This window comes from Trachinotus anak, unplaced genomic scaffold (genome assembly GCF_046630095.1).
Source record: "Trachinotus anak isolate AG129_WGS33_773 ecotype Australia unplaced genomic scaffold, CSIRO_AGI_Tana_v1 ptg000019l, whole genome shotgun sequence".
In the NCBI taxonomy this organism is placed as follows: Eukaryota; Metazoa; Chordata; class Actinopteri; order Carangiformes; family Carangidae; genus Trachinotus; species Trachinotus anak.
The window spans coordinates 24,311,695-24,332,707 of record NW_027273870.1 but is presented as its reverse complement, the minus strand read 5'-3'; the positions used below and the strand labels follow the sequence as shown (position 1 = coordinate 24,332,707).

At 38.7% G+C, this 21,013-nt stretch overlaps 1 protein-coding gene across 2 annotated transcripts; it reads left to right on the top strand.

Annotated features, from left to right (window-relative positions):
* The first annotated feature begins 349 nt into the window (after positions 1 to 349).
* Positions 350 to 20,745, top strand: LOC139636403 (proto-oncogene vav-like). Of its 2 annotated transcripts, none has more exons than XM_071504465.1 (29): positions 350 to 1,575; positions 2,269 to 2,364; positions 2,519 to 2,635; positions 5,114 to 5,230; positions 8,502 to 8,560; positions 8,983 to 9,048; positions 9,453 to 9,561; positions 10,820 to 10,915; positions 11,072 to 11,140; positions 11,246 to 11,349; positions 11,445 to 11,544; positions 12,919 to 13,014; positions 13,141 to 13,209; positions 13,351 to 13,437; positions 13,522 to 13,607; positions 13,701 to 13,836; positions 13,948 to 14,057; positions 15,105 to 15,206; positions 15,319 to 15,413; positions 15,524 to 15,546; positions 15,689 to 15,725; positions 15,918 to 16,054; positions 16,919 to 16,984; positions 17,287 to 17,318; positions 18,475 to 18,585; positions 19,233 to 19,320; positions 19,493 to 19,622; positions 20,263 to 20,414; positions 20,514 to 20,745. In XM_071504465.1, the coding sequence occupies exons 2-29, from the start codon at positions 2,278 to 2,280 to the stop codon at positions 20,565 to 20,567; spliced, it is 2,535 nt and encodes an 844-aa protein (XP_071360566.1). In that variant the 5' UTR covers positions 350 to 1,575; positions 2,269 to 2,277; the 3' UTR covers positions 20,568 to 20,745. The 2 variants fall into 2 exon arrangements, with proteins under 2 accessions (XP_071360566.1, XP_071360568.1); XM_071504467.1 differs by having other exon boundaries at positions 1,434 to 1,575; positions 15,918 to 15,934.
* Positions 20,746 to 21,013: the final 268 nt, after the last annotated feature.

Genomic DNA, 21,013 nt, shown 5'->3' with positions numbered 1-21,013 from the left:
CTTTAAAAACAAACTCAAACTGTTTTAGCTGTTCTATTAAATGTCACCCTTGGTGGTTTTTAAGTAAAGCTAAATGTTTCTCAATATTGTGAAGAGCTGCTTAAAATGCCCTTGTTTGTCATGGAATGACATGGAAGTCATTTGATTTAGTATAATTATAGTTGATGGCAGAAGCTAGCCACCACCCCCGGCAGCTAGCAGGAATATTTTCTTATTTTGCCAACTTGTAAGCCTAATAATGGTAAAATATTTTTACAGTACTTTTTCATTGTGGGTTTTGATAGTCATGATGTTAAACTGATCTTTTAACTTTAAATGTGACATTTTCCTCTGTTGTTGATTTCAGTAGACCAAACCATTCTGAGTGGAAGTGTCCAGAATTTCGACAATGCCACTGCACTGACTACTACTGCCTCAACATCAGTCATCCATCAGAAGCCACCGGGAGCAACTCTGGAGTTCTTGCAGAGGTAAGACTTGTAGTCTAATTATTCAAAGTCATTCTATCTTGAACCAAAGAGTGGATTCTGAACCACAAGTGAGTTTTTATTTATATGAAGTAATGTTGAAACGACACACAACTGTCCAACAACTCAGCCATAAGTTTTTTTATGATTTTGTCAGAATAACTATCCAGGTGTATGACTGCTCTCACAGTTAACGTCATTAAAAGTAAAAGATATCATGGAATTATAGGGAGATTTCTTGTAAAGTTATAGATGTTAATTATCATAGAGATAATGACCCTTTTTTACACTATGTTTTTTTTTTTTTTTTTATAGTGGAAGTGAACCAAATGCTCACAAAAAAATCCTACAGCTATGAACAGAGGGTGAATGGCTAGTCTACTTTAAATAGTTAAACATCAGTGATTATGAGTCATTCAAAAACATTGAACACTGAGCAAATACTTAAATACTACAAATTCACAAATACTACTATCAGCTCTGGCAGTACTAAACCTATGTTAACTTAAAAAAGTTTGTGATATGTATACTAGCTATTACCACTTAAGATGACATAGAATTCTGCAATAAAACAAATAATTTTATCATTTGGTTGAAAATGAAAATGTTGTGTTAAATGTGACAGTTATTTTGTGGCAGGTGTACATATAACTTTCATGTTACTGTACTAAACTAAAAGTTTTGTGTGGAAGCTGTTTCTAATAAACTTTTAAGTTGAGTGAGTGAATTGGGATTGACACCCTACACTCACATGCACTCTCACTCCTATCCTTTCTGATCTCATGCACACATTTCACAGGCAGTGCACACTCTGTTTTATCAATTTGTAACACTCATAGCAGCAGCAACAGCAGCAGCTTTGTGTGTGTGTGTGTGTGTGTGTGTGTGTGTGTGCATCTGTGAGTATCAATGCAACTGTGTGAGGGTGCGTCAGAGGAAAAAGGAAGTTGCGGGATGAAGTTAAAAGCCTTCAACACAGTGCAGCTCTGCAGAACACCCACCACGGAAGAAAGGCAGAACGAGAGCGCCGAAGTCTGAAAATGAGATAATGAAAGCAAGGTGAACATTGAGAACGAAGACATAGAACTGCCAGGAGAAACTACTAAAGGTGAGAGCTGACTGTAATATCATCCTACGTTGATACACAGTTAGACAGTTACAGCTTTCCGCTACAGCAGTGACATTTCTTTTTAAATTTTACTGGGTTTCAAGAAGGCTGCAGTATTTTACCGAAAGGATGGGACTACTCATTGTTCGCTACAAGGCTGACTAATATGCTGCTGAATTGAATCGTATAACCTGATTAAATAATGTTCAGAGTTTCCTGTCCAGGTTCTAGTTTACGAAGAAAAAGAGGAGTGGTTAGACTGTGACAAAGTGACTGTTAGAGCTGCTTCATATGTGTAAAAGCTGAAAAAAGTTATTGTGCCTCAAGGCTGTTTTGCATGTGTGAATTCAGACAGTGAATACATCTAATTTCTATTTAGTGTAAACTCGACAAATGATCTAAAAAAACATTGTTAACTTCTTGTGAAGCAGAGTCATCTCTAATTCTCAGAAGAGTGCAAACTTACAATCAGACAAAGTGATTCACTGCTACTGGGTGCTGTGCAGAACAATAGTGATCACTGGTCGCTGAATATTGTTATTTAACAAAATACCTGCCTCACATCTATCTATCTATCTATCTATCTATCTATCTATCTATCTATCTGTCTGTCTGTCTGTCTGTCTGTCTGTCTGTCTGTCTGTCTGTCTGTCTGTCTCTCTGTATGTATGTATGTATGTATGTGTTATACAGAAAACAAAGATGGAGTTGTGGCGGCAGTGTGCGATGTGGCTGATCGACTGCCGAGTTCTTCCTGAGAACCACCGGGTCACATGGGAAGGAGCACAGGTAAATCGGTGTCACATACATGTACAAAGCTTCACATACACGTCCTTTCTTGGTTCCCAAATTTAATTGTTTGTCTATGTGTGTACGTGTGTGTGCATGCGTGCGTGTGTGTGTGTGTGTGTGTGTGTGTGTGTGTACACGCACGCGATGAAAGGTGTGTGACCTGGCTCAGGCTCTGAGAGATGGCGTGCTGCTTTGCCAGTTGCTCAACAACCTGCTACCACAGGCGGTCAACCTGAGAGAGATCAACCTGCGCCCACAGATGTCCCAGGTAACACACACACACACACACACACAAACCTTTTCCTCCTTCATTTCCATAGGACATTTCCTTGGCAACCAGCAGGCAGCACTGAAGCCCAGAGGCAGCCCGATAGGAAAATGCTGTGATCTCTATCTGTAAACCTTTTTCCTTAAAGATGAACTTGTTTCATGAGTTTGGAAGGAATCAGGGACACCATTAAAGGAAGATGGAATCATCACTGGAATCATGAAAAGTGATTTGTATGAGACACAAGTTCTGCAAACTCCTCTATATTTGTAGTTAAATGATACAAAATACAATATATTTAATTTGTATCTGGATGCTGTACAAATTTATACCAAAATAGTCATATACCGTTGCATTTCCCATTCATTTTAAGAGCATTAGTCAATAAAAAAATGCTGAAAATGTCAATGTCAACATTTTATAGGAATAGTTTTAGACATTTCGGGAAATACCCTTATTGGCTTTCTTGCCGAGAATCAGATGAGAAGATTAAAACCATTCTCATGTTTGCATCCTAAATATGAAGCTACAGCCAGTTAGCATATCTCAGCACAAAAACTGAAGATATAACATTTTAGTTAGCAAGATTTAGATTTTTTTGACCTTCGGACAGATCCAGAATAGCTGTTTTCCAATTTCCCACTCTTTATGCCAACCGAAGCTAAGCGCCTGCTAACTGTAGTTTCATATTTACTGAATAAACACGAGAGTAGCATCAATCTTCTCATCTCTCTGCAACAAAATAACTTGTAAATAAACTTGTTTCCCAAAATGTCAAACTATTTCCCTCAAGAAATCTTTTTTGAAAATATTTTGAAATTCGAAAACACCAAACCTCATTAAAATCTATTCTCGAGCTTTTGAGAGATCATGCTGCGCTTATAACCAAATACACAAGAAAACTTGAGTGAAGAGAATAACAAAGAAACTGGGTCATCTCTGAGTGGACAGAGAGAATTAGAAAGAAGGGTGTGATGAAATACGAGATGTGAGAGTGACAGAATGAGAGTATGAAAAAGAAAGAGACATGCCTGTCTAGCATTGGCCAAAACTTTTCACGGGAAGTCCTTGAATCCTATCTGGCAGGACTGACCATGATGTCTTAAACGTCTTTGCGTGTGCATGTGTGTGCTTTGTCACGTGTAATGTGAAACTCTGGGAAATCCTATGAGGTCAAGGGTGGTTAAGAAACATCCGGTGAGAAGACTGGAGCCCACTCTGACATGTACACACGTGTACACACACACAGACAGACATACACATACACACCTGATGACACATTTGATGACACTGCACTGTTCTCTTACAATAATGTTTACTACACTGTGAGTTACTGTTGCTGGGACAGATTTACAGCTGGGTGTTAATATAAACTCCTGATGTGAAGTGTGCAGCAGTATCAGCCAGAACTCAACATTTCCCCTTTTCTCAAATTAGAGTTCCGCATTTCCCACTGCTGAACAGAGAGACAGAGACAGAGACAGAGAGAGAGAGAGAGCGAGAGAGAGAGAGCGCAGCTGGTTCAGGAAGTTATGTAAAAACTGCATGTCTGACCACCGTGTTGTCAGTCGCTCTGTGCTCTGTGCTGTCTGTGGTTTCTTCTGTAGTTATATTGTAGCTTCAAAATTCTGCCTCTGCTTTTGCTTCTTTTAGCATTACGTGTCTCTTCTGCATCAGCACATTATGTTCATGTTCATGTGGTCTGTGTGGCTGATTGGCATGTAGATGCACTTTGATATAGGTTTTCAATGCATCTATTTGTGGTTTTGTGCATGTGGTGCCCACAGCAGTTGTTTAAGAAAGTTAAGAGTCGTCTCATTGGACAATCAGCAGAACCGATGTGTTTAACAGTACTTTCATCAGAATATGTTCAACAATGTCTGTTTGAATTCTGCCTGCTGTGTGATGTGTGACACTGCTTAACAGGTTTATTATGTTCATGTTGGTATTTGTTTTTAATGCCACCTTCTTTTAGTCTCAAATGTTTAGTCTCATTTGTTCCTAAGTTTTTCAGGTTGTTCTTTTTTTTAGTTTGTGCTGTATCTTGCTAAAGATATGCATTTCAATGCTGTTGCACAGCTTTCATTTGTTTTTAATAAACACACTGTAATTACACAACAGAGATGTTAATTAATGTGTGTTTACTGATTCCTCTAATGATTATGTTAATATTCAATTTGCAGTAAAATAACATAAGAGAAAACCAACCAAAACCATGTGAGATGCCGAAACCATAAAATGTTTTGCAAAGATTGTTGGATCATTAGTATTGTTGACAGTTAATAATGTTTTGATCAACTAATTAAAAAAAGGGCTTTTTCCTCATCAGAATCAAGGTTCCAAGGGATAGGGGGTGTCTGTGCTGTACAGATTGTAGAGCAAATCTGTGATTTGGGGCTATATGAAATAAACTAAATTAATTGACTAACCATTTCAGCATTAAAGTAAAGAAATATTTGTGTTTATGTTTGTGTTTAGTTTCTGTGCCTAAAGAACATCAGGACGTTCCTGGGAGTTTGCCAAGAGAGATTTTATCTCAAGAAGAGTGAACTGTTTGAAGCCTTTGACCTGTTTGATGTTCGGGACTTTGCAAAGGTATAACCCCAACACCTATCTACGTACCAGCCTACCTACCTACCTACAGTACATACCTACCTAACTACCTACCTGCAGTGGTGCTTGAAAGTTTGTTAACCCTTTCTAATTTTCTATTTTTCTGCACAAATATGACCTAAAACATCAATGGTAATGAAACCCAAATGGAACCCAGTCAAACAAATGAGACTGAAATCTTATACTATAGGTGAACCTTTGCTCGTTCCTCCATGAATGGGCAAAGGTGTGGGCTTAGCGTCATTATCTTGCTGCATGACTCACATTCTCTTGAGATTCAGTTCACGGACAGATGTCCTGACATTTTCCGTGAAAATTCTCTGTTATAATTCAGAATTCATTGTTCAGTTAATGATGACAAACTATCCTGGCCCAGATGCAGAAAAATGGCCCTAATCATGATACCACCACCACCACCACCATGTTTCACAGATGGATCACTTCTCATTTAAAAAGCCAAAAAGTTCTATTTTGGTCTCATCTATCCACAAAACCTTCTTCCAGTATCCTTCTGGCTTGTTCACGTGATCTTGAGTAAACTGTCGACGGGCAGCAAGGTTATTTTTGGAGAGCAGTGGCTTTCTCTCACATGCTCACCATTGTTGCTCGCTGTTCACCTGATGGTGGACTCAAGTGCTTAAGTTGCGCAGAAGTTACCTTGGTTCCTTTGTGACTTTGTGGGCTATTAAACACCAAGCTTTCAGAGGGGTCTTTGTTGGTCGACCATTCCTTTGGGAGGGTTAACAATGGTCATGAAATTCTACCATTTGTACATAATCTGTCTTACTGTGGATTGATGGAGCCCAAACTCTGGTTTAACCTTTTCCAGCCTGATGAACATCAGCAACACTTTTTTCTGAGGTCCCCAGAAACCTCCTTTGTTTGTGCCATGATAGACTTCCACAAACATGTACCCAGACTTTGATAGATCCCTGCTCTTTGAATAAGACAGGGTGCCATCCCATTGATTAAAAACACCCCCCTCTGATTTCACCTTCATATTAACTGCTTACCATAGAGATTTACATACCTTTGCTATTCACAGATGTGTTACATTAGATGATTTCCCTCAATATATAAGTGACCATGTATAATATTTTTGTCTGTTTGGGCTCTCTTTATCTACCTGTAGGACCGGTGAGTTATTTGTGCAGAACGACAGAAAAGGGTTCACAAACTTTCAAGCACCCCTGTATCGAACGCAGTGCAGTAACTATGACCCCTGTTTTGGGAAACACTTTGTGCACTCATACACCAGTCATTATGGTAGAATTCAGAAGCACTGCAGCTTGCAGACACCCACATAGCCCCAACAGGAAGTATCGTGGTGATTTTCTAATTGAAGCGGCTCAGTGAACACATGAATTCAGAATTTGAGAGTCTCTTTCATTTTCGGTGCAGTGCAGCCACTGCACTTAAGTGTGAAATAGAGGAGAGTCAAAATGTGCCCTCGTTTGGTTTGTATGTACAAAGTAAGAGGAAGCATTGTCTACAAGAACGAAATGAGTCAACAGGAGGTGGAACCCTAACCCTCAGCCTGACTCTGGGGTCTTTTTTACAGTTTATGAAGTTTACAGTGTGTTCCTGTCACTGAGCTTCTCGTTTCGCTTTATTGCTTACAGTCAGTCATCCAATGCAGTAAAGGACAGTAAACACTTGGTGTGGTGGCGTGGTGTAATCTGTAAGCTATGTATTATTTACAGTGGTGGAAGCAACATTCAGAGCTTTTATTTATGTAAGAATAGTGACAACACTGAAAATACCCCCATGAAAAGTAAAAGACCTGCAAGAAAAATCTTACTCATTTACTCATTCATCAAACTTGTACCTGTGACTGATAGATATTAGACACCATTGTTATATTCTAACTACTGATGCACCAATGTGTCAGTAGGTTTTTGTGTTGTAGCTGGTCGAGGCTAGTTTTACCCTTTTCATGAATAGTTTGGTAGTTTTTGTCTTGTGGTTCCCAACCTATGGGGCTGGTTCTTCTATAGGGTCACAAAATTAATCTAAGGGACTGCAAGATGATTAACAGAACTGGAAAGAAGAAAAAAATTCTGCTACACAAATGTGTGTTCATTTTTGAGACTTTTCTCTAATCTTTGTTTTCTTTTTTGTAAAATCTTAATAATAATTTTACATCTTTGGTCCTCAAACAGTTATTGAAATTGCAAATCTGAGAGGTTTAGAGGGGAAATCCAACAACTCATACACACGTGGAAACTGACAAGGGACCCTAACGAGACACTGCTGTATGTGGATTTTGTTACTCTCAGGCAGGACTAGGCTAGCTATTTCCTACGTTTTTAGTCTTTATGCTAAGCTAAGCTAACTGGATGATGGTTGTAGCCTGATATTCAGTGACATGAGAGTGCTATCAATCTTCTCATGTAGCTTGCACCAAAAAGACACATTTCCTAAAATGTGAGAGTGTTTCCGTAAAGTTGTTGTTAAATAGCTCTAAGGCTGTAAATTTTTCTCTGAACTTCTCTTACAGACTTTCACTTCTTGTTACATCTTTCTTCCTTTCTCTGTCTTGAATGAAAGTAGAATTCAGAGAAAAGCAATACACCAGTACTGACTGACATTAAGTCTTAACTTGAACAATATTTATTTTACATCAGAGGCTTTATTTGTCTCTCCAAAAGAAAAGAACCATTGTATCATCACAAGTATCTATCTATCTATCTATCTATCTATCTATCTATCTATCTATCTATCTATCTATCTATCTATCTATCTATCTATCTATCTATCTATACTCTTGGAGACAACTTATGAATGTTTCTACAGTAGAAAAGTTTCAACTGGAGCAAAAGTCAAAGGTGATCTTTGAGAAGAAAAAAAAATCAGTGGCAAAGAAAAATAATTGAAGTAACAAAAAAATCCATTATTTTCTTGGTTTCAAAGCAGCTCTAAAACATTAAAAAACGTGACACTAGCACAGATAGGCAGAGAGATACAGCCCGCTGAGACATGTTGCTGCTGTATCAGAAAGAATGATCAACTTCATTAGAAGTTTAATGCGACAACTTTGAGTTTATTTCTGATCACATCTCTTATGAAATTGGATAACTGAGATCACTCATCGTGATACTGCAGTTCTCATTTACACAGTCAAACAGAATAAGAGTGAAACCAGCTCAGGAGAATTATTCAGTGTTAATGTCTCATTCTCTCTCCACCAGTCTGTGTCTCAGTCTGCACAGGATATACTAACTACAAACCCATTTATGTGTCTGTGTCACAGGTCATAGACACTTTGTCCATTCTGTCTCATTCATCCATTGCGATACAAAGAGGACACCAGTAAGTAGTTTCCTTCCTATGTTGCATAATTGTAAGTATTTCAATAATGCTTTTAACGCCTCATGTTCAGCATTTCTACGCACTATAGAAACATTTAATAAATGATCTATAACACACTATAATGTAGCTGAAAATAGATGCAAGGAAATTTTAAGTGTTTATGAATGTATAGTATTTATCAATGATTCCCTTCTATTATTATTACATGTCTTCATTATAATTTATTATATTGTCATTGCATTGCCTTATCTGTTTATATACTACACCCCCTCAGGAGTAGTTCTAGTGTTTGACAAATACTTTAATAAACACTTACATCTGCTTACAGCTGTATTATAGTGTGTGATAAACAATTTACTGATTATTTATATACTGGGAGTTTGTATCACAGAAGTAATATAACATAACATTTTCACCTCTAGGCCTTTTCCTTTGGAGGGATGCGCTCCTGATGATGAGATCTACAGCGGCCTATCTGACCAGATAGAGTGAGTCATTTTTCTCAAAAATGTTTCTAAATGATGATCTAAATGATCTAAACTTGAGAACTTGGGGAATAAGAGGCTTTTTTTCATTTTATTGTTTTCTATTGTAAAACAAAATAGAACATGGGTCATTCTCCAAATCCCCTTTTGCTCTGTACGTAGTTACACCAAAGATTCATCCTCTCCGGTACACATCCAATGTTTGGTCATAACTTGTAAGGCAAGAACACAAATCAGTACACGCAGACTAGTACATATGCTGAGTACAGTACATGTCAACTGAAAGTGAAAGATATCTGAATAAAAAGTGTTGTACAAATACCAACACAAATTACAAGGAAGAGTGAATATTTGCACAGTACATTTAGGGATATCGATTAAGACGTGTGTGTGTGTGTGTGTATCAGTGACACTGTGGATGAGGATGACGATTTATACGACTTTGTGGAGGACGAGGAGAACGAAGGGGATGAGATCTATGAGGACTTGATGAGGACAGATGAACCACCTGAAACTGTGAGTGGTTCACATGCAACATTTCCTTTAGATCAAAGGGAAGATTCAGACAAGCTGTGAAGGTCTGTCAGTGACATGTACAGTGCACTGTAGTCCATATGATTGTCACAAGATCAAATGTGTAAAGTCTAGAGTCCTGTACGTGCTTGGTTGTGTAAACTGGTTGTTTCTGACCTTTTTGGCTTGAGCACCTAAAAACTAAATAATACCTGTTTAGTTTGGGTTAGGAATAATTTGAAAATGTTTCATACTAGTGCCTACTGTTTATCGTGCCTGAGTTTCAGTACTGTTCTGATGCCTTACCTTGAAAAATATAAGTATGTTATAATGTTTTTCTTCAAAAACATTTTTATTTAACAAAACGTGCCAAATGTTAAATTGTGTTTAACTACAAAATTTAGATTTAAGAATAAACTAACAAAATTAGAAAACTGACCAGACATTAAGTGCCAGATTTTTGTTCTTGACTATTTTTGATACCCAGTGGTTGAAACGTAGTTTTGAGATTTGATATCCAGCTCTAATTGCGTCCACTTGACACGTTCCATGTGTCTAACAATTATTTTCTTGTCTTATTTGAATACATTTGAGAGCCCTGACAAAAATTGAAGATAAACAGTTACAGATTCCCTATCTTGTTAATCATCCTGCATTCTCTTAGATTTATTTTGCAACCCTCCGTGGGTGTTCAGACCCTCAGATTGGAAACCACCCAGAGCTGTGCAGAGATTTTTGCAGTGTGTTGCCATCTCCAGATAGCAGCCCCACCCAATTACAGCAGTATGTGTAAATGTCACCTAGCTGCATCATGGATGTAGGCACAAGCTCACTATGTGACACTGTGAAGGGTGGTGTAAATGAAGACTCGTGAGTCAGTGTCAAAAATTAATAAGGCAAAAGAGCAAATATGCCATTACATTTTTTGTTTATTGCTGAGTATTGCTGCAGCATTTCCTTCTTTTCAAATATTTATGCATCAGTTAGATGGCTAGTGTGAAAATGCAGCCAAATTTTGTATTTTCATGACACAACCAGAAGAAAACAGAAAACGCTGACAAATCATGGCATCAATAAGAGGAATTTAATAACCATTATGGTGAAAGTCGAAGAGAAAAGGTGGAAGAGAAAAAGATTGTTCCGGAAGGTCGGCCGTCAATGTTCAGCTGCAACATACAAGTTAAATAAATTTCACTTCTACAAATTGTGTCAGTAATGATCTAAGTAAATAAATCTCACACTTTTTGTGTGTGTTATGCAGCACCAGAAGACAGGCGTAGACAAACGAGAGTGTTGCCTGCAGGAGATCAGACAGACAGAAGAGAAATACTCTGATACACTGGAATCTATATTACAGGTATGCACACATCTTTTCCTCATGTTCTCATTTAGTCTGACCAAAGAAGATCTAGCCATCCATGCAGCTCATACACAGATAAACCACACGAATGAACTTTCATACAGTACGTACATTTAAAGACAAATTAACAAACGTCTCTTCTCTTTTGAGCAGCACTTTATGAAACCTCTTGAAAGATTTCTCCAGGATCAAGACATTGAGAGTATCTTCATCAACATAGAGGTACAGACGGAGATTATCCATCCATACTCCTGGTGATGTGGACAGGTTTAACTTCATGCATTAGCCTTGTTTACATGTTTTCTCTGTATGTGTGTGTGAGTGTAGGATTTGGCCAACACCCATCGTGGTTTGTTGGAGGAGGTCCGGAGCTCCATCCTAAGTTATGGAGCAAGGAATCTCTACCAGGTGTTTCTGAGCTACAAGGAGAGGTACACAACACACACATGCATATTGTATCTGGTGTACAGTAACAGAGGAGATACATGTATCTTATAATATGTTTTTATATTCTTAACCCCCTCAGGCTCTTACTATACGGTCGCTACTGTAGTCAGGTGGAAACGGCGACGAAACACCTCGACAAGCTTTCAAATATGAGGGAGGATATCAGGATGAAACTGGAGGTGAGGAAGACTCACACTGTCAAAGGCAGAAGCACAGGTGATGTGTGCAGTATTTATTAATAAAATGTTCAACATAGTTAAAGGTGCAGTTTTATTCCACTTCAGTCTGAGCTAAAGGTAAAGTGGTGGTGGGAAGCCGGAGAGGGATTGTGTGCTTGTGTGCACATTGTGAATTTTAATGACTGTTATGTTTTTTAGTAGCTTTCAGTTGCATTTTGTTGTTTTTAGTTTGATGCATGTATGAAGAGAGGTGGATGCAGTGTGGCAGTCAGACTTGTACTACAACAAATAAGAATCCTTGATAGGTCATCTTGAATGACACACAAGGTCATTTACTACACTTTTTTCTTCAGACATTTCAAACCACAAAGATTAAAAATTTGTAAAACTTTCCCAGAGCCTAGCAAAGCTACTTTTATGAGTGTGATTTTGGGCTGAGTCAGCAGCTTCAGGGAAAGATGCAAAGTGTTGAGTCATGGGCAGCAAAATCCAGAAACAAACCAGGAAGCGAGAACATTTTTTGGCTTAAGTGCTGTGTGAGCAACTTTCTCTGGAATGAATGAGTCTTCCGAATGAGTCTTCCATCTAGTGCCATCATCAGGTCAAAATATACATTTTTCTGAAACAGTGACTAAATGCTTGAAAAAATAATGACAGCGCTTAGTGCTAATTAAAAGAGGTGAAAACTCCAGTAACACTTGCAGTAAACAGAAGAATTTTATTAGACTCACGCGTTTTGGCTTGTGGTTGTCACCAGGGTCGTCATTTAGTGCTAAAGAACTAATATTTGTATGCTGACATAATGAACTTTACCTTTGACTGACCGTTTTGATGACATCACACACAAAGAGTATGCTTTGAGTTGTTATGACCAATAATAAAACTCAATGGTTTAATATTTTGTAATACAAAGAGTAATATTTGAGGTGTCTTATGAACAGTTTTATGGTTGTGGCTTTTGTGATGTTTTGTAATGGTGGTCTACAGCGGAAATACTTTCTGGACCACAGTGTAGTCTATCTATCGACAGCGTCACAGATTAGGGATTAGACCACATCCTGGACCATAATGTAAACCATAATGTGTTTCTCCACCTTACATGATTGTTCATTGGCTGCTTTTAACAATAAAAAATCAGTTTATGTGTATTGAAGACAGTGATCCTGGACCTGGTATCCAATCAAAACCAGACCTTGTGTGTGTGCATCATGTGCGCATTATTAGATGCATAAAAATCCCCTCCACCACAGGGGGGATTTTATCTTTCAGTAGTGAATTTGGCCACTAACAGGAAGGTTGAGTCTACTACTTAACAGCCTCGTATTACGACTGTGGTTTACTGCAGATGTCCACTTCCTTCTCCTTCTTCCTCAGGAGTGTTCAAAGAGAGCCAACAGTGGACGTTTCTCTCTCAGAGATTTACTCATGGTGCCTATGCAGAGGGTCCTCAAATATCACCTGCTGTTACAGGTACGTTTGTGTGTGTCTGTGTGTGTGTGTGTGTGTGTGTGCTTGTATTGCGTTATATGTTGTTATCTTTCCTCAGCTGGTTTTACCCAGCAGCTATAATGTGGTGTGGCGTGTTTGTGTGTGCAGGAGCTGGTGAAGCACACCACTGACCCAACAGACAAGGAAAACCTACGCACAGCTCTTGATGCCATGAGAGTAAGTGTCTGTATTTGTAATTACTAGCTTAAATTTATAATATTTAAACATTCGTCTGTTTGACTTTGTGTCTGTGTGTGTGTGTGTGTGTGTGTGTGTGTGTGTGTGTGTGTGTGTGTGTGTGTGTGTGTGTGTTTCCAGGACTTGGCACAGTGTGTGAACGAGGTGAAGCGAGACAATGAGATCATCAGACAGATCACCACCTTCCAGCTGTCCATAGAAAACATGGTGGGGGCACAGTTTCCAGTTTAATTTATTTCTTTTTGACAGTTAATTGTTTGGTTATTTATCCTCCTCTCCTCTGCTCTTTAGACTCAGTCTCTTGCTCTCTATGGTCGCCCCAAGATTGACGGAGAGCTGAAGATCTGCAGCTCGGAGAAAAGGTCGAAACAGGACAGGTGTGTGCTGTTTATATCTCTCTGTGTATTTTTCATGTGTTAACGTCAAGTATCTCACCTTTTGTCGAATCTTTGTGTTTTGCTGTTTGTCAGGTATGCATTCCTGTTTGATAAAGCCATGTTTGTATGTAAGAAGAAGGGTGGAGAGACTTTTGAGTTGAAGGAGATCATTGACCTACAGCACTACCAGATCCGAGATGAAACCACAGGAGAGAAGGACAATAAAAAGGTCCTCTCCTCTGCTTCCTTCAATCTGTAGCACCACTTATACCAGGTAGCACATCTGTGAATCATCTATGAGTCTGACTGTGTGTGTGTGTGTTTGTGTGTGTGTGAGCAGTGGTCCTACTCGTTCCTCCTGCTGGACGTCTGCGGGAGGTCTGGGTACGATTTATTCTTCAAAACCAGAGAACTGAAGAAGAAATGGCTGGAGCAGTTTGAGATGGCTCTGTGAGTAACCACATACTTATGCATACACAGTACACACATGAAAATACACACACACACACACACACACACATACAATTTTTGCCAAAGACTTAAAAGAGTGCAAAGTGTCTGTGTCTTCAATAAAGCCTATTGATGTTTATACAGCTTTTGATTATTATAAAAGTCTTTAAAGCTGCTATAATGAATATGTTTTTATAATAATAATGGATTAAATGACTATATGTAATGTGAAAGGAGTTTCAAACCCCACAAGAAAATTATCACCTGACTCAGCACTTCTCTGTCAGTTTGTGGCTTTAAAGCCTCTTTCAGCAATTTTTTTTTTTTTTTTTTTTGGTTTTCTCTCTCTCATAGTGTCATTTTTGGCCACAGCAGGCAAAAAAAGGCCCTAACAAACCCACTGTACATTACCTGCACATCAACAAACAGCCACTAGCTGGTGATCAGTGGTGAATATTTAGCAGCTCAATGCCTCATGTTCAGATATTTCCCCCAGGAGTCGTTACAGTGAATATTTGACTTAACATTTGCCCGGTGACCAGAATCACACCTTCAAATGAATGGTAACATTGCTCCATTTCTGCTGGATGTGTGAATAGTTAATAGTTTGAGATCACATTCACATAGCAACTTAAAAAGTGATGATATGTCACTGTTGTGCTCACCACTTGCTTTGTTCCTAAGTAACCAAAATAATAATTAGTATAGAATATATAATAATAAACAGTAAAATAAAAAGTAATCAATATTTTATTATCTTAAATGATCATTTCCTAATGTTTCATAAACATAAGTAAATGAGTTTGACTATAGCCAGTTGTCATTAATAGTTTTGTGTTGCAATTTAGCTGATTGCTTAACCCCATAGGAAATGAACAGACAATTTGGTGATTATGTTACATACAATCTGATCTGCACTGTGTTGCTGCGACTGTCGGTGTCTTTAGTTACTGTCACCATCTACGTGCAAGTGTTAAAGTGAAAACCAGCTCTGTGGTTGTTTGGTTCCCCGGCTTTGATCTAAACAGCTGTGCCTCATGGTTGCAGGTCAAATATGTGTCCAGAGAACTCCACAGCCAACAACCATGATTTCCAGATGCACTGCTTCGAGGAAACCACCTCCTGCAAGGCCTGCTCGATGCTGTTGAGGTACTTTTGTCTCACTAGCTGTTTCTCTCACTCCCTGTCTTAGCTCTTAGCTTAGAAAAAAAACCCAAACACTTGTCTGCTGAGGCTGAATCTCTCCATCTGTCATCTGCAGAGGGATATTTTTCCAGGGCTACCGCTGCACTCGCTGTAAAATGGCTGCACATAAAGAGTGTTTAGGCAGAGTCCCTGCCTGTGGAAGAAACTCAGGTCTGTACACATGCACGTGGATGTGTTTAAACAGTACTTCTAATCAGTGTAATTATCATGATTTAGCATAATTATCACGTCTCACATTGATTGTCCCATTGAAATTACAGACCATGCTGGCACTACGAAGAAGGTAAGACTACAATCATCTTTGACATTGTGGATAATTTTTATGTTATTCTGTTAGAGGGGATGAATCACTTACACTATTTTAATATCCCTTTTTAAACTAGCCTTGTACAAATACATAAAATTTTTGTCTTTTGTTCCTCCAGAATAAAACACCGAGGTCCTCCGGACATTCCAGCGTTGGTAAGGAATTCATGATATGATCATTTAGACAGCACATCTTTTACTTTGAAAAAACTTTAGAAGCTTCCAGTGTTGTGTTCATGCTTATTCTCCAAAACTAGCTCCTAAATATTCAAGAGTAAATGAAATATCTCATGGAAATAAAGTAATTTCATTGGCTGTCACCTCCCTAACATCTCCTCTTTCTCCCAGGATTTCCCAAGATGGAGGTATGTCAGGAGTACTATGGCTTGCCTCCGCCTCCTGTGGGCTTTGGCCAACCGCTTCACCTCTCCAAAGGTGACATCATTGAGCTGACCCGGGCTGATGCTGACCTGCCATGGTGGGAGGTAACGTTAAAAAAACAAATTCAAGCAAACATAGTTCACAATTCTGAAAACTGAAGGGGTCACACATTATTTCATGTTGTTTTCAAGCCTTGTTTCCTGTGGTTCATGTGTAGGTGTGAGATGCTTTTGTCTTTTTCAGTCTCTTTTGTCTTTTTCCTTTCTGCATCTCGTCTCTAGCTTCCACTTCCTCCCTCGTGCCCAAACCTGCACTTATGTCTATCTGCTTCTAACTGTGTGATTCACTTCAACAGTTTTGAATTGGAAAATAAATTGAACTTGAATGGCTGAATTCCATTCAGCTCTGTCAGTTTCAGGGTCCTGGTTCATGCTGGCTCACTGTCACACTGTCATGGCGCACTAGGACACTTGAATAGTAAACAGCCATCTTTAATGCTATTACTAACATTTGTGCTTTACTATTATGACGAGTAAAAATATTTGCTGTGTAAATGACTGTAATGAGATAATATTTAGCGTGTTGCTGATCGTTTTTCCGAAGCACACCATAGCTTTATTGTTCAGTTATGTAACTGTCTAACTTTGACAATAAAAAGCCCTTTTTATTTCTTTGTTTTTCACTGTGATGATTAGAAATCCAAATTAAGTTTCTCTGCAAGTTGATTTTAGTGGAGCCACAACATTTACTCTCAAACAAAGTATTTTCATGTGCATACAAATGTTGTGTGAATTACCTCAGATCAATAGCAACTGCATCTGAGTAATTTGTTTCTGGGTGGTGTTTATTTACAAGTTGTAAACAAACACTTATCCATGTTGATCTGCTGATTTATTAATATGTTGCAATGACTGCTGCTTGGTCCGCCCAGTTCGACTATGTGATTTGTTGTTGTGTGTGCCACTCAGGGAAGAAACCTGACGGTTGGTCAAATGGGATGGTTCCCCTGCCAAAAGGTTCAGCCCTACGTCGCGGTGAGTACGACCTAGCAGCCAATATGAGCCACAGAGCTGAAAAAGCCATCAAAATGTTAAACAAAATGCATTTTGACAAAGCAACGTTTCCTGTTTTGCCAAAAGAGATCTGAGCATGAGAAAACAAACAAAAGACTAACTGTTCATTTTAGTCCAGTGGTATTTGTCAACTTGTACCAGCAGCTACAGCATTTGCTGTACTGAAACCAACATTAGCAGTCTTTGGAAGTGAGGGACAGGTTCTGCCATAACCACAAACCAAATCTCATGTCTAACCTCTGTGTGATCTCATCTTTTCCCAGAGGCAGACCCCTGACTTGTCTTCCTTCAACTGGTGAGTATCAACAGGAACTGGTTTAAATCACATGCACACCAAGCCATTGCAACACTGACAGAGAAACACCATAAAGCTGACACCAACAGCCACAAATACAGAACCAGACACTCAAAAGCACTCGTGCTTTTAAAGCAACTTTTGAGACATATAGTGTATCACTAGTGGGACCTACCATTTCAAACCATTGTTTTCTATGTGTAAAGTAACCTTTCCTTATTAAGTACTTATCATATACTTAATTCTCTCTGCCCCTGAGCATAATAATAACAATGATGTACCGACTCAAAGGACTCAAAGTGCTGCAAATAACAAAGTATAAAATCAAAAAGTGTTAAGGATTTGAAAATGTTTTACTTTGGTGCCACCTGGTGGTGAAATCAAATATGACAGAGGGATGAAATAATTGTCATCCAGATAATGTGTACCTTTTCCACAAACTAAACTTTGTATCATAATAGTTTGAAAAAAAGTATTATGAAAAAAATACACCCCTATTTATTTACCCCTATTTAAAATCAATTTATAAGCAGTATGTAAACATTTAGAAAATATGGTTTATAACATATGTAAATGGTTTATAATAGACTATAATGTAGTTGCAAGCAGATATAAGAGCTTGTTAATGTCTTTGTCAACAACTGTAACTGCTTCTGAGGCTGGTGCATAAACAGATAATGAATGACAATATAGTAAAACACTGTTTTAATAATATAAACTATGTCTTCATAGGAGAGGTTATAATTGCTGACAAATTCTGTTTATTAACAAACACTTACGTGCAAATACATCATAGTGTGTTATGAACCATTTATTAATCATTTGTATATTGCGTACAAATATTAAATAAGGGCACTGAAAGTAATGTGATGACAAAACTTTAAAGCAAATAAAATAGGCTGTTTTAACTTTTGAAACAGCCTTTTTTGTCTGACAATTCCTACAATATGTTAATGACTAAAACTGTAGCAGAAGTAGAGAGGCTCATAAAGTCAGGGGAAACCACTGAGGGTACTGAACTGAACTGTTTTATTGCTGAAAAATTAAATTTTTCCTTTTTAAATTTGTCCATTGAAGACTGTGCTACATCCTCTTTCAAAATATACTTGGTTACTCAAAGCAAAGAACAAGTTTTCAATTCTCACTGTGATTCAAGGTTTGCTGGGAACATGGACAGAACCGCTGCCAAAAACCTGCTAATGTCCCGGTCCGATGGAACCTTCCTCGTGCGGCAGAAAGATGGAGGAGAGTTTGCCATCAGCATCAAGTAAGCCTCCATCTAGTCGTCAGTAAAAGCACTGTTTGATTTTGGGAGGAACTGTGCCTATCCAGAATTGCATAAATGGTTAGTTTCTTTCATTCAAAGATTTTCAGGTGAAAGATGTGGCTAAATTGTTTTTCAAAAATAACGACAATCTTTAACGAGTTGTTATTTGTTATTAATTTAGAGAAAAAATGACCCATTTATATAGAGGTCTTGGTTATATATAACACTAAATAACTTCATTATATTTTAGTGTCAAAGCAGGTCACTGAAATGTTGTCTAAACAATGTCTGTATGTAACTATGGTTGATTGATGTCTTTTGTCTTTTGATGTCTTTTGATCTACAACTGCTGGATGTGTTCAAACTGAAGTTTCACTTCCTCTCAAAACTAGGGAAATTCAGCTAGTAGCGCTGAGTACATGTTTTATTCAGCCATTGTCACATAAAACACATAAATTGCAGAAGTGGAAAAATCCATTTTTCTTTCTTTGAGACGAGCAGCTACACCATTCAGCTGTCAAACCAAACACTAAACCTTCACCATTTAATGTCTTTGTGAGATTTGTGTGAACGTTCCCTTTACTGTTATTCATCTCAAAGCATTTGCTACATGTGCATTTCTCTTTGCCCTCGCTCTGCTGTCCCAGGTTCAACATGGACATCAGACACATTAAGATCACGTCCGCTGAAGGCCTGTACCGCATCAATGACAAGAAAGCATTCAAGGGTTTAATTGTAAGTTTGACACCCTTATCCGGCTAAACCCTGACACACACATTGAAACTGTCTCTCACATTGTGGATTTACAGTTGACCTAATTTCCCCCTCTCAAACACAGCCAACATCTATCTCACACGTTTCTCATCCTCTCCTCTTCCTGCTGTTACTGTTCTTCTCCCTGTGTTAGGAGATGATTCAGTTTTACCAGCAGAACTCCTTGAAGGAGTATTTCAAGGATGTGGACACCACGCTGCGCACTCCTTACAAACAACCAGAGCAAAGCAACTCGTCTAACAACACGCTGAATACAACACCAGGTAGAGTGCATCTCCGTCACTTCACACACTCCTCAGTGCAGCCATCTTAAATGAATAGTTCTGTGTTTTGGGAAATACTGAAACTTTGTTCAGAAACTAAAGTATTGGAAGAATTTAAATGTTGGCCCAGTGCTGGTGCTAGATATAAGGCGAGGAGATCAAATTTATTACAATTCATCCTGAGGAGACCATGAATGTCTGCATTTCATTGCAGTCCATCAAATAGTTGTTGAGATATTTAACTGTAAACCAAAAATATCAACCTCATCAAGTCTGTAGGATTCCTCCTCAGGGGGCCGTGAATATCTCTACCAAATTTTATGGCAGTCCGTAAAATAGCTGTTGAGATGTTTCAGTTTGGAACAAAGTGGTGGGTCAACCAAGCATTGACAGACCATCATGGCCGTTAGCTAAAAATCCTCCCACCAGCGCCTGTAAAGCTGGAAAATCACACATTACGTCTTATTTGTTTAATCCATTTAATCAATTTTTTACCCAGCAGGCTTTATGCTAAGCTAACCATCTCCTGGCTGTAGCTTCATATGTAACTCTCAGCAAGACAAAAATAAAAAACATTTGCCAAAATGTCCAGCTATTCTGTCAAGTTTGTCCATGCTCCAACGTGGGCTTTGTTTCACAGGGGGCAGCATGAGGAGTTTCGGCGTAGCGAGGGCCAGGTACGACTTCTCAGCCAGAGACCGCTCAGAGCTCTCACTCCGGGAGGGAGATACCATCAAGATCCTGTCCAAGAAAGGTCACAGTGGTTGGTGGAAAGGAGAAGTGTACGGCCGGGTGAGGAATTTGCAAACATTCACACATTAAAAACCAAAAAAAAAAACATAATCCCCATAAGACATTTGTATCTTAACTGCATTACATCTGTGTTTCCAGGTGGGGTTCTTCCCAGCCAACTATGTGGAGGAGGACTACTCTGACTACTGCTGACGTGGCTCCAGAGAAGATGTGAGGACCCAAACTGTATGTGTAGGAATCTGTGTGATACCTGGTTTCCATCGATTGCATTAACCCATATGCACGGGTGTGTCTGTGTGCGTGTGAGAGAGATGCTGTTATTTGTGATCTAATGAGTGTCTAGTGATGTGAATAAAACTTTTTCAGCTGACCCGATGTTGTCTGGTTTATGTATGTACAACTAACTTGGAACAAAGTCTACACTCGAAATGTATGTCCAAACCCAGGTTTATCAATCTGCTGCAATAAGAGCCTGCACTCCTCTGGGAAGGTCAAGGTACATAGCAGCAGGGATTTGCTCCCATTCAGCCACTAGAGCTTTAATGAGGTCAATCGCTGATGTAGGGTGATTAAGGCTTGGCTCCAGTTCATCCCAAACATGTTGGATGGGGTTGAGTAGAAGACTCTGAGCAGGCAGC